We start from the raw sequence: 13,460 nt of genomic DNA, 5'->3' as shown, positions 1-13,460 counted from the left end.
TTACACTTCATTGCTTCCTCAGGCCAAAAGATCGACAGTGGCAGTGCACTGATGTTGGTGGTCAAACGATACAGGCTCGCCTACCCATGTCTATTATCGTTACCTTTTCCGCACCATCATGCAGGCATGGACTCAGCGCACCTCAGCTCTTCGTTCTTTCTACATTCCCTATAATACAATGGCAGTCCTACCGGTAGAGTTTGAGAATGGTCGACATGCATCGCACTCCCTCAAAACATTTGTTCAACGCTTGTGCGACTTCTCCATGATTATCCTGTTTGGCACAAAATTATGGCAATGGCAGAATTGAAGAACGACTTCTCTTTCACGTTCAGATGCGAGCCACCCTGGCAAGACTCCCCCGATTCGGGAAGCTCAGACACGCTTTGCTTTGAATGCAAAAAGCTTGACCTTGGGCAAAGCTTCAACGCAGCCCATGAATTATATGAGGACGCTCGGCGCGGTGATAATAAGCGGTCACTTGAGGCATTTCGGAAGAGAGATAGTGACCCCGTCTACCTGAAAGACTTCCACTTCGTCACCTCACTAGGCAATCGGTTATCTCGGACCACTCTGTGCAAGCTATGCAACTTCTTCGCTCGTATGACACCCGAACCTCGAAAAGGCACATATAAGGTTATGGCATTCTGTAGTAGCGAGAGCTACCTTTTCGAACCACGTAGGAAAGATATTCGTGGCCAGCTCACGCGTCGACCATGGGAAGCAACACGTTTCGAGACCGTTGCGGAGCGTGTGCGCGCCATGTCTCTCGACCACAATGTATTCATGGCGCTTGTCCCCGAGATATCGACCATACCGAAAACTGCAGTGCCTGTACGATGGTTCGAGACTGGTCTTCCAAAAAGCGGCGCCTTTTACCGTTTAACGGCTCCGGAAGCCAACGTCCAGAGGCTGATAGTACCCCGGGAACTTCCGTCACGTGTCAGTTTTGGTCTTTTACGAGCTTGGCTTGGTCGTTGCCGTTGTCATCATGTTGGTTGTGCGCGCCGAATGCATGGAGACACCACACTGCCAGGGTTCAAGGTCATTGATTGTCAAAGTCTCAATTTCCCCCCAGATATCGTTGAGCGACCATGGTCACAACGATACGTTGCACTAAGCTATGTGTGGGGACCTCCATCGGGTGACTGGCCCAAGACCATAATGGATGCTATCGAGGTAACAAGGCGGATGGGCGAAAGGTTCCTATGGGTGGATAGGACTTGTATTGATCAGTCTAATTCAAAGGAAAAGTTGAAACTGATTAACAAAATGGACGCCATATATGCCGGCGCCGAGTTCACAATCGTCTGCGCGACCGGCGACGCAAGGTCAGGGCTATCGGGTGTGGGGGCGACACCGCGCAAGTCTCAGCCTTTCGTTCAACTCAGCCAATCAAGCAACAAGTCCAAAGGCAAGAATCCTGCGAAATTTGCGTCCGGTTCCATTGCGGAGCGCATAGGCGTCTCTGGGGAGGACTATGCCATTGATGCTGTTGGTGAGACACATTGGCTGGATGACAGTCGATTTGGCCTTGTTGGCAAGATGGATTTCGACTTTGAAGTATTGCTGGAGGATCAAAAGTTGAGAGACAAATACGACATACCAAAGAGCCATCTTGAGTTCTTCCGACAAATGGCAGAAGACGATGGCCATGAAAATCTTGAGAAGTATCTGGAGTTGCAGGCTGAGCTAGCACGTCGTATAGGCATACCCTTGAAAGAGTTGGTTCCGTACTTCAAACGTGAATGTGCGGCATCAGAGGGTTGGGATCTAGATCCTGCCGAGATTTCTGATATGCCCATCGAACAGAAGCCTCTAACGCCCTCATCGAAACCACGGAGATCACTGCCCCCAAACAAGACGCACGGTACACTCACTCTGGTCTCCACGATGCAGGAGCCAAGATTGGCAATCAAGCAATCAACATGGGCCACGCGTGGCTGGACGTATCAGGAAGGGGTTCTTTCGAATCGCCGTTTGGTATTTACGGAAGAACAAGTATATTGGGAGTGTCGGGGAATGGTTGTGTGCGAGAGCGTGGATCTTGCACTTGGCCATGTTCATGAGCCTTCCGGCGCTCGCATGGCTGACTTCATGCTGTCCGGCATCTTCGATGACGACCTGCACGATGAATCAGAACTACAATACGGCTTTCAACAACCAAAGCTTGATAATGTCGACGATCAAGTCGTCACACTAGACGGACACATCCAAGCATTCACTTGCCGAAATCTTACAGACCCAGGTGATACTCTCCGCGCGTTCACGGGAGTTGCTAACACGTACATCACGGACGATGGCCTGTGTTTACTCCTTGGTCTGCCGATTTGGGCAGGCGCATGTGCCAACGACAAACCTGGACTTCAACATACCTTCGCGCTGTCCCTTTCAAGCTGGACTCATATTGATACATCGCGTAGTCATGAACCCGGAATAGTCATCGGAGATTGTACAAGGCGGCCTCAATTTCCATCTTGGAGTTGGGCAGGATGGCAAGGCACGGTCGAATTCTGCAACGAGAAGCAGACAAAGACGTCACATGCAAACTCGGCCAATAAGAATATGGGTTTCATGGTTAAGCAGCCAGGTCCTGGAGTGAACTTTACAGGCCAAGGAGGCTGCGGCTTCGAGACAGCAGCCACTGATCCAAATCACAGCGACTTCTTCAAGGCGCTCACTAGCAAGACGTGGGTCAGCTCAATGGATTATGCTTGGTCGGCAGAAATGATTCTACATGAACCAGACGGAAGCAGTGCTACAACGCTCGCAGGCTGGACATCAGTGCACACAATTGGTGACCCAGAAAAACCATGGCAACTTACCATCAGGAAGCCTCTTGTGTTGCGACACATGAATCTGAAGCACCCTAAGTACCCCGGAGAATGGCGTAGATTGGATGATAAGGTTGTCAGTGTGCACTTATCTGTTCCCATCATCGAGAGGCAGTTAGTGAACGATTACAGGAGTGGACATCTCAGGATCGTTCTGGTGTTGACAAGTATGATTCCTTTTGTGTACGATGGTATTGCTCGTTTTCTTGTTCTACGTCGAGCTGATGAGGAGGGGCGTTGGGAGAGAATCGGACGTATGAATATGTGGATTACGGAGGCAGAGATGATGAAGCTTCGGACGCCTGAGGCGTTGATTTCTGCGTTGCCGGTCAGGATGCTTGGAGAGGATATCATCTTGGTTTAGATCCGAAGTATTCCAGTCTCTTAACAAAACTTACGTGATATGAATTGGCAATTTGAGCTCACCGTTAGTCAATCTATCCACACGCTGTGTAGAGAGAACCTAGCGCGAGATTTCGACCATCTATATGACCCACTATCGCTTATCTAGATGGCTGTTCCAAAGCCACTGATCATGGAAGTCCTTGCGTCAGGAAAGTTGTTGTAATTTTTGTTAAGTACCGACTACATCTCAATAGGAGCATTGTGGCGGAGACTAGTGCGGCGAGAGTGTGTAGTGAATAAAGTGACCGCGTAAGTCTAGTAAGGATGCACCATCATACAATGAAAATTATTGGAACAGAACACAAATCTGGGCACGAAGGTCAGCGACCACAATATTTCCACTGAAATACATGTATTGTATTATGCTATAGCGATAGTGGTAAATGGAACTAGTTGCAACCAGATGTCCCACACTCAAAATATTCAGAAGTCCCAATCAAACTCTCATCAAGCAGTGAACAGCAGCCAATTTAGCCACCTTCCATAGTCAAATTTCGAGCCAAGGAGTGGTACTTGTTATTCCTTAAGCTCTATTGATCTCAAACGCGTACGCGGTCGAACTCGTTGCTGGGTTGAAAGGTATAGTGGCCTGCATCCTTAGTTAGCATGTGCACTGCAAAATAGATCATGTTCTTCCAGCAATCACTTACGGCTCCTCCCGTGTAGGTAATATCAGAGGCTCCCAAGTCCTGAGGTGGTCCGACCTCACCCGCATCTCCAGCCCAATCGAATCGGAGAGTGCGAATGCTGATGGTGCCTGACTCTGGTAGACCAATATCTGCCAGGCCTGACACTCGGATCTCATATTGGCCCTGATTGTTGCGAGTTCCTGCAATAATTTTCACACCATTGCCAGATCTGGTGGCAAAGACGTCGAAACGACGGTCCGTTGCTGCAGTGGTTGCAAGACGATTGCCTTCCATCGATGCGTAGTACTTGTACAATTGCCACTCTCCGTTGGGGAAGTAGCTTCCAGATGCATCTTTCACAACCAGGTCGGCCAGGCCATCATGTAATGCCGTTGTCGAACCCCAGTTTGCACGAAGTCCACGGATGTTGTGTCGTTCAAGTTGTGCGATGTAGTATACTGAAGTACCAGGATTTTGCTCGTCCTTGGCTGCGTACTCGTTCACGTCGATGGGCAGATCGGGCAGGCTGTGTACAGCTTTCAGAGTGTTGAAATCTGGAACAGTGGTGTCGGGCTGGCGGGAGCCGGTCCCAATCTGGTGCCATGAGTAAATGTCAGGGACTGTGTCATTCCCAGCGACACTTCGAAGCCACGATTGCCATTTAGTGTCCCTCAGACTTGGTGCCGCAGCCATGGACGGGCCGCTGATTTGGGTCTGCGGCAATGCTTGCCTGTCACGAGATTCATTAGTAAGGTTTTTGGCAAGACGATGATGGAAGGATCTTACTTGAAAAACTTATGTGCGCGAACGTAGTATTCTAGATATTGTTCAAATGAGCGGTTCCAGAATGGGGTGATGTCGGGCTCATTCCAGATGTCGATGACCAAGTTATCAAGCAAATTGAATTCTTGGAGGTCCTTGACAACCTGCGCCAAAAAGTTGTCCGTCTCAGTCCAGTTGCCATTGTCTCCTGGAAACAGGGGTATGCTGCTGCCATCGGCACCCCACATGTCGTGGACTAGGAGAACAAAGTAACCGCCATACTTCCGTGTGGTGCGATAGTTGGATATGGTAGATTCCAGGCGAGGAACATATGATTCGTAGCCATCAATCCAGCCACGGGTCGGGGTCTGAGCACCACCAGCACGACTGCCGATGAACTTTAGATCTCTGATGAAGTTTTCCGGAATAGATGTGTCAGCGTCAGTCCCGTTATCAGGAAATCCATAAATCCAGCCTGCTTGTTGGAATGCGGCTGGGCCGGTCGACCTGGCCAAGTCGACAGTGGCTCCTGTGCCTGCTGTTTGTCTTATAGTCAGAGCGTGGACTTGACTGGCGCCTGCGAGCAGGAAGGAGGAAAAAAGAGTTGTCTTCATGATCTCGGCTTTGAAAACCTACGAAACCTTGATGCATACTCCATTTCGTGGGCCAGGCCAATGGCCTTTATGTATGCTCTCATTGAGCAGGATGATCATCAACGTACGGCTATTGCCACCAACATGCGGCTAATGCTCCGTGAAGAAAGGCCATCAGTGACCGTGATTACGAGCAATCGTCAGCTCCTGCTTATTCAGGAACAACACAAACCCCTTTCAGTTCCCCTGGAGTCAATTTATTTTCATCTTGGCAATTGCGTAGCTATGGCTGTGGAACCATGTCATTCCATGGCTCGAGTGTACCATCTTCGAATGAGGGAGAATGCCCGCTACCCAAGTCGATGTTGTGTACGAGTGTAGTGCGCGGGTGCACGCGGGGTTGCTCCCACTCAGTGTGGGGATTCCGGTGGAGATCCCGATGGGGGTCGGTTGAATGCCAGGCGAAATCCGCGGGGGAACATCAAGCCCCGCGATTCTCACCACCAGGAGACCTGGCCGGAGGAATCACGAGAAGTCAAGTCGATGACGTTGCATGGTGTGTTAAAGTCTCTTGTTCCTTGCATACCTAAGGCTGTCAAGTATTGAATTCTCAAAGAGTTGAACCAAGACAATCGACCGGCACTTTCATTTGCTTCAACGTCACCAACTCCCCACCTACATTGGATTCGCCATGTTCAATCGCGAAGAGAATCGTCTGGTCTTTGCTTACGACTCTGAACAGTTATGGATAGAGCCTTGGGGAAAGAATGCAGTGCGCATTCGCGCCACAAAAATGGCCGTCATGCCGAGCGAAGACTGGGCTCTTTTACCACAGCCTGGATCAAATGCAAACATAACTATCAATGATGGCCACGCCATCCTCATCAATGGCACACTCAAGGCCATCATGACAAAATTGGGAAAATTGACAATCACGGACAATACTAGCGGAAAAGTACTCCTAGAAGAGTACGCTCGTCATAGACGAGACATTGTCGATCCAAAGTGTAGCGCACTTGAAGTGGAAGCTCGCGAGTTCAAGCCTATCATCGGTGGAGACTATCACCTTACCGCCAGGTTCGAGAGTCTCGACCCAAAGGAGAAAATCTATGGTATGGGGCAATATCAACAGCCGTTTCTTGACATCAAAGGCACCCAGCTTGAGCTTGCCCACCGCAACTCGCAAGCTAGTGTACCATTTGCCGTTTCCTCGCGCGGTTATGGTCTGCTATGGAACAATCCCTCTATTGGCACTGCCATATTTGGAAAGAATGTCATGAGCTTTGAGGCTTTATCCACAAAAGCGCTCGATTACTGGGTCGTAGCAGGTAGTTCCCCAGCGCAAATAGTCGAGTCATATGCACAGGCTACCGGTACAGTAAGTAATCTTACGTGAGTCAAGGGATTCAACACTAAAAGATCCATCTCTTCAGGTGCCGATGATGCCAGAATATGGTCTGGGATTCTGGCAATGCAAGCTTCGTTATCAGACCCAGGACGAGCTTCTCCAAGTTGCACGAGAATACAGGCGTCGAAAGTTGCCAATAGATCTTATAGTCATTGATTTTTTTCATTGGACCCAGCAAGGCGACTGGAAGTTTGACTTGAAATACTGGCCAGACCCTGGTAAGTGATGGTTCGTGAGTGTTTAGAACAATCGCTTACCTACTTTAAATAGACGCCATGGTGAAGGAACTGAAAGAGTTGAATATCGAACTTATGGTTTCCATTTGGCCAACCGTAGATCGAAGGTCAGAAAACTACGATGAGATGGTCGAGAAAGGTCTGCTGATCCGAACGGAGCGTGGTGTGCGGACGGCCATGACCTTTCAAGGACAAACCATACACTTCGATCCCACGAATCCAGCTTCTCGTGAGTATGTGTGGAATAAGTCCAAGCAAAACTACTACGCAAAGGGTATCAAAGTATTTTGGCTTGATGAGGCTGAGCCAGAGTATCGGCACTATGATTTTGATCATTATCGCTACCACCTGGGCCCGAACATTGCTATTGGTAAGCGGATCCCGAATAGATATGGGATATGGAATGATCTAACTCAACGGATAGGCAACATCTTCCCTAGAGAGTATTCCCGTGCATTCTACGAGGGTATGGCCAAAGAAGGACAAGAGAACATTGTCAATCTTGTCAGATGCGCATGGGCGGGTAGCCAGCGCTATGGGGCACTAGTCTGGAGTGGTGACATTGCTTCATCATGGTCCAGCTTCCGAAACCAACTGGCTGCTGGCCTGAACATGGGGCTTTCTGGTCTACCCTGGTGGACAACTGACATCGGCGGTTTCCATGGAGGTGATCCCAACGACGAGAAATTCCGGGAACTTTTTGTCCGTTGGTTTCAATGGGGAACTTTCTGCCCTGTGATGAGACTACACGGCGATCGAGAGCCACGACAGCCCAAGACGGCGGACAGCCCAGGGTGTCGCAGCGGCGCGGACAATGAAGTTTGGTCCTATGGCCCAGCGGTGTATGATGTGTGCAAGGAATACATGGAGGTGCGCGAGAAATTGCGTGAGTACACGAGAAAGCTCATGGAGGAAGCTCATACCAAGGGTTCACCCGTGATGAGGGCTCTCTTCTATGAGTTTCCCGAGGACGCTCGCAGTTGGGAGGTTGAAGAGCAGTATATGTATGGCGACAAGTACCTCGTCTGCCCTATCCTCGAGTCTGGCCAGCGACAAACTAGCGTGTACTTTCCACCGCTACCAAGTGGACAGAAATGGAAATCATTCTGGGGAGAAGAGAAGTGGGAAGGTGGTGCAACGGTCCAAGTAGATAGTCCACTAGAGCGCATGCCTGTGTTCGAGCGTACCTGATGCGGACGTAAGTCGATCTTGGTCAATCTTGACCAGTCGCCAGAAAAAATCGATCATCTTAATTTTCGTATCTGTTGCATCCAAGTGCATCCAATCTTGTTGTTAGCAACTGTGTGTGTGGAGATTCGAGAGGGTGCACGTGACGGCGCCGAGCGATGCCGTGAGCAAGTTGCACTCGGACTCGTCACGACTCCCGCATCCACTGACCTAACACTTCTTCGCGATTCGCGAGTTTCGATGCTTGTCTATGCCTGTTGTCTGCGCTTAAGAATGTCATGGATGGCGGACGAGGAGCGACAGTGGATTGCCCGTGTTGTAGCCGTACTTTTGGCAGACAGGAGCATCTCACGCGCCACATGAGGATTCACACACGTGAGAAGCCTTTCCCCTGTCCTTGGTGTCACAAATCCTTCTCTCGCCTGGACGTCCTCAACCGCCATAAGACTGCCCACGAAGAGCAAACCCTGCCCGGGGCCATCCGCGTGGGGTCGCGAGCATGCGTCCGATGTGCGTCAGACCGCGTGCGATGTTCGCGCGAGCAACCATGTCGCCGGTGCTCGCACCGTGGCTTTCGCTGTCAGTACCCGGCAGTCCGTTCACCTCAACGTGGGCTTTCAGAAACTGGCGCACCAGACAATGCGAGCAGCTTTGATACCGGCCAGGATGAGTCCGGGGCCTGCGTTGTTGATACTGCCACGCCCCATGTCGTCGACACGTCCCTTAATAGCTGGACCTGGACTGAGCCCACGGCTCCAATGGACATGAACGGAAGTTTCTTTGGCCTACCTGGCATGGGTCTATCAGACATCAACTGGCTCTCTCCCCAAAGTCAGAACACTATCCATATGGACGCCCTCCTTGCGCCATTTGGTGTCGATGACAATCCCGGCTCTTTCCCACGTCCGCCAGGTATTGCCTTACCTAGGACAGTCTCTACAGGACAGCCCTCCCCACTGCCTGAGGACATACCCATGAACGCAAATCCAGAATTCAGTGTTAGTGACTCCGGCAAGTCCACTTTATCTTCTCAGAATCGATACTACGTAGATGGATCTGGCGCAAGAGCTCCCTTTGGTGGCAGGCATATTGATGCAGCCTCTTGCGACCATACTGAGCAAGTGCAGGATGCGGAAGGAGATGCTTCTGCAGAACCCAACGTAACCCTGATGCAAGGTCCAAGTTGTCCACTATCTACTTACGACTCTCTCATTCGGGGCATCACTATGGAGGCCCGCACTTGCCTCGAGGAATTGGATACCACCTGTCTTCCTACGCCTGAGCAGTTTCAAATCTGTGTACGACAATACTTTGCTAAATTCCACCCTGCTTTTCCGTTTTTGCGTCGTTCTTCGTTCACGAAAGATATGTCCTCTAGCTGGGTACTACTCCTAGCCGTGACAGTGGTTGGCTCGAAATTTTGTCAGGACCTGCAACCCGCAGTACAAACCGATGCTCTTCTTCGTTTGGTCGGTCTAATTCTTACTCGCTGCAAATACGGCCTCACACAAGAAGGTACTGTGATTGACGAAGACCTCGACTACATGCCTGGCGGCCGCCACAATAGACTTTCCTCGCCTTGCCTGCCAATCTTGCAGGCTGGGATTCTGAACATCTCTTGCATGCTTCACTCCGGGAAGCAGGCGTTGGTCGAGCGCGCTCTTGTCGAACGCCATTACCTTGTGGAGGCATGTCGCAGCTTTGACTTATTGGCATACAATCCCAGTTGCGAGGGCTTTCCACAGTCGAATACTCGTGATCGGGATACAAAAATTAATCAGTGGCTGGAGCAAGAATCAAAATCTCGAACTGGGGCTATGATCTGGGTATGTGATTGTTTCTGATAACCTGATCTCCAGCTGACTTAAGTAGGTTCTGGACACAATATGCGCCTACGAATTTCAGGTCACGCCTCTGATGCAGCTTAATGATATGCAAGTAAACCTTCCCGCTCCTGAAGACATCTGGGAGAATCCGACTCTGCAGCAGCAGACTTATGGCAAGCAATGTGAGATCAAGCTTCGAGACGCACTGGAAATATTGTACATTGAGAAAAAGATGCCATCAAATTTAGGCGAATTCAGTGTAGGACTACTGATTATGGCTATCTACAGGAACACCAAAGATCTTCTTGCTAGAGACCGAATTCGCTTGTACTCCTGGTCACCTTCTGCGCTGCCACAACGACGATCTGGGACGCCAAGGTCTTCTTACCAAGATTGGCTACCCACGACACGACTGGCGATGAAATGGCGTAACAGCGCCTGCGATTGCCTTGATATTCTACACTGGCCGGCTAATACCAAGGTTGCATGTCGATCCGGCTTTGAGCATCACGCCATTCTGCAGCTACACCTTGCTCGACTACTCATCCTTACTCCTATCAACCACATTCAAACTCTAGCTATAGGCCCTGCCATAACTGGAACTTCTGGCAACGACTTGGCTGATGGCCAAAACTATTCGACAGCTTGCCTCCAGGTGTTGCAATGGGTTCTCCAAGATCATTGTAAGGCCAGACTGTCCCTGGTTCATTGTGGGGCGCTATTCTGGCATGTGCGCAGGTATAGTTGCGACAGTTTTCTCGAGCCCTATGCCATTTTTACTGCGACGCTTGTGCTCTGGGCATTTTGTCTTTCAACACAGCTTCCAGAGATATCACAGGCTGTTGTAGCCGAATCTGATGAAACGCCAGAACCCTCGTTCCTTCATCTTGATCGGCCATTAGACGATGAACTAGTGCAAACTTATGTTCGCTTGGGCCACAAGATGTCAGCCTACATATCCAATGTAGGCAACATTCAGGATCCGGGTGCCCCTGCACGGATCGTCAAGGAAGGCCTTTGCTTATTGGCGAAAAAGTCCCAGAGTACATCTGATGAGCAACATCTGCCCACACCGCTTCTCATCGACTCAGCATGCACATGGGGGATCGAGCGGTCATACAAGAAACTGCTGAACTCTCTACTTCTCGAGCAACAGAGCAGGTTCGGTCTGATGTAGAACCAAGCAGTTCCACAAGATGAACCTTTGCTTATAGTCAGTGAGGAAATAGAACAAAGATACTCTTCGGTCAAATGACCATCCCGTTTCCTTGCTATTTCGATCGGCCCGCTTTTCTTGTATCTCCAGCGAAAGCATCTACGGTACCAAGATCCAAGTCTCATCGCGCAGCTCTCAACCAACATGTTTCATGGGTGTTTATTGGCACCTGATCAATGAATACTGGCGCACATTATCATTGGGGCAACTAACGGGGAATTGCACTCGTGTTGCTGCACCCCGCCCGACTGTGGTGGAGCTTCCTCGTTCGGTTCCCCCCCCCCCCTCCCCCCATCGGAGCGGAGCCTCTTCCTGGACACGAGACAAGGGTCCACCATTTCCCCACGGGGTAGCCGCGTTCCGATGGAGTCGACGTCAGGGTTGCAACCAAGTTTGTATACCATGTAACCTGATCATTCGTTCTTGTTACCAGGATATGTATAGTGGGCCCTTTTCCACAGAAGCACGATCAGGGCGTCGGTCCTTACATCTTTCATCTACCTTGTTGTGCAGTAGTTGTATGATTGCATCATGCCAGACCTCGAGGAAAAGTCCACTGTGTTGGAGCATCGGGAAATCTTCGATCAGGCGAAAGAGGCAGCAGATGAGGAACACCAATTGACGCTTCTCCAAGCTTTTCGCCGCTACCCAAAGGCCGTGATCTGGTCAGTTCTCTTATCGACATGCATCATCATGGAAGGATACGACATCGTCTTGATGAATTCCTTCTTTGCCCAGCCAGCTTTTTCTAGGAAATATGGAGATTTTGACGAGAACACGAATTCCTATCAGGTCTCCGCTTCCTGGCAGAATGGTTTGGGAAATGCTGTGAGCGTTGGTACGATCATCGGGGCCTTCGCAAACGGTTATTTCGTCAATCGATATGGTTATCGACCCGTCCTCATGACTTCGCTTGTCGCTATCTGCGCATTCATCTTCATATCCTTCTTCGCACCGAATGCTCCAGTCTTACTTGTTGGTCAATTCCTTTGCGGTATTCCATGGGGTGTCTTTGCTACCATGGCGCCTGCATACGCCAGCGAGGTGTGTCCGACGGCACTCAGAGGATATCTTACAGTCTATGTCAATCTTTGCTGGGCTTTAGGACAATTGATCTCCGCTGGCGTGCAGTCCGGCTTTTCTGACAACGCTACCCAATGGGCATACCGGATACCCTTTGCCATCCAATGGGCTTGGCCCGTTCCTCTTTTCGCCGTTCTTTACATGGCGCCGGAATCCCCATGGCATTACGTTCGCTGTGGGAAGCTCGTCTTGGCCGAGAAGATGGTCAATCGTCTATCTACGCCTTCGCAACAACATCTAGCTAAACAGAAAGTAGCTATGATGGTCCACACGAACGAATTAGAGAAATCCCTTGAAGAAGACACCTCATACATACAGTGTTTCAAGGGCATCGATCTGCGTCGCACAGAAATTGCATGCATGGCCTTCGCTGCTCAGCCCTTCTGTGGCTCTGCCATGGGCGGCTCACCAACTTATTTCTTCGTTCAAGCTGGGGTGCCCAACACAATATCGTTCAAAATGTCTGTTGGAGGACTCGGAATAGCCTCAATAGGAACCATACTGTCCTGGGTGATTATGACGTATGTTGGCCGTCGCAGGCTGTACCTCTGGGGACTCGCTGGCCTCGCGAGCATTCTTCTCATCGTAGGATTCATCAGCGTTGGTGCTGGTGATTCCCCAGCTGGTAATTATGCACAAGCTGGCATGATGATTGGCTGGCTGTTTGTCTACTATACAACGGTTGGCCCCATATGTTACGCCATTGTTGGCGAGGTATCTTCCACTCGCCTCCGCAGCAAGAGTGTCTGTGTTGCGCGTATCGCCTACTATATCGCGCAAATCATTTGTAACGTCGTCAATCCCTACATGCTGAACCCCACTGCAGGAAACTGGAAAGGCAAGACAGGTTTCTTCTGGGGCGGAGCCGCATCCTTCTTCTTTGTATGGACATATTTCCGTCTGCCTGAGACCAAAGGGAGAACGTATGAAGAGTTGGATATGCTATTTGCAAACCGTGTTCCTGCCAGAGCATTCAAGAATTACGAGGTTGATCCATATGCAGCTGCCGACTCAAAAGATGAGGTTCCAGACGGTCATTAGGTGAATGAAATACACAATGCTGGAGTTCGGCTTGTGCATGCCGCGCCGAGTAATGCACATAATTAGTTTTTAGCACAATAACATGGTGCAATTCACATAGCATTTCTGGCATCCAGAAGCCGAATTATGATGCCTGCCCGAATTGTTGGAAATCCTTAACGTCGATTGAACAGAAACCAGCTCAATTCTCTTGAATAGATGGTATACATGACGCACATTAAGACCTTTACCGGTACAGG

General features: G+C 50.1%; 5 protein-coding genes across 5 annotated transcripts; 4 read left to right on the top strand and 1 right to left on the bottom strand.

Annotated features, from left to right (window-relative positions):
* Window positions 1-291: 291 nt before the first annotated feature.
* Window positions 292-3,198, top strand: IAQ61_000846 (uncharacterized protein; the record flags this gene model as incomplete). Its single annotated transcript, XM_003842448.2, has 1 exon — window positions 292-3,198. The coding sequence occupies one exon, from the start codon at window positions 292-294 to the stop codon at window positions 3,196-3,198; it is 2,907 nt and encodes a 968-aa protein (XP_003842496.2).
* A 564-nt stretch (window positions 3,199-3,762) lies between these two features.
* Window positions 3,763-5,244, bottom strand: IAQ61_000845 (uncharacterized protein; the record flags this gene model as incomplete). Its single annotated transcript, XM_003842449.1, has 3 exons — window positions 3,763-3,828; window positions 3,890-4,598; window positions 4,655-5,244. 3 exons carry the CDS (start codon window positions 5,242-5,244, stop codon window positions 3,763-3,765), a joined length of 1,365 nt encoding a protein of 454 aa, XP_003842497.1.
* Window positions 5,245-5,914: 670 nt separating this feature from the next.
* On the top strand, window positions 5,915-8,058 carry IAQ61_000844 (uncharacterized protein; the record flags this gene model as incomplete). The annotated part of the gene is made up of 4 exons (XM_003842450.1): window positions 5,915-6,601; window positions 6,657-6,849; window positions 6,902-7,237; window positions 7,292-8,058. 4 exons carry the CDS (start codon window positions 5,915-5,917, stop codon window positions 8,056-8,058), a joined length of 1,983 nt encoding a protein of 660 aa, XP_003842498.1.
* Window positions 8,059-8,602: 544 nt separating this feature from the next.
* IAQ61_000843 (uncharacterized protein) lies at window positions 8,603-11,058 on the top strand (the record flags this gene model as incomplete). Its single annotated transcript, XM_066094843.1, has 3 exons — window positions 8,603-8,634; window positions 8,705-9,881; window positions 9,928-11,058. The coding sequence occupies 3 exons, from the start codon at window positions 8,603-8,605 to the stop codon at window positions 11,056-11,058; spliced, it is 2,340 nt and encodes a 779-aa protein (XP_065955151.1).
* A 570-nt stretch (window positions 11,059-11,628) lies between these two features.
* On the top strand, window positions 11,629-13,221 carry IAQ61_000842 (uncharacterized protein; the record flags this gene model as incomplete). Its single annotated transcript, XM_003842453.1, has 1 exon — window positions 11,629-13,221. The coding sequence occupies one exon, from the start codon at window positions 11,629-11,631 to the stop codon at window positions 13,219-13,221; it is 1,593 nt and encodes a 530-aa protein (XP_003842501.1).
* Between the last annotated feature and the right edge of the window lie 239 nt (window positions 13,222-13,460).

This window comes from Plenodomus lingam (assembly GCF_022343315.1).
Source record: "Plenodomus lingam strain CAN1 chromosome Unknown contig_11, whole genome shotgun sequence".
Classification (NCBI taxonomy): domain Eukaryota; kingdom Fungi; phylum Ascomycota; class Dothideomycetes; order Pleosporales; family Leptosphaeriaceae; genus Plenodomus; species Plenodomus lingam.
The sequence above is the reverse complement of the archived record's forward strand: the minus strand, read 5'-3'. Positions and strand labels throughout refer to the sequence as shown.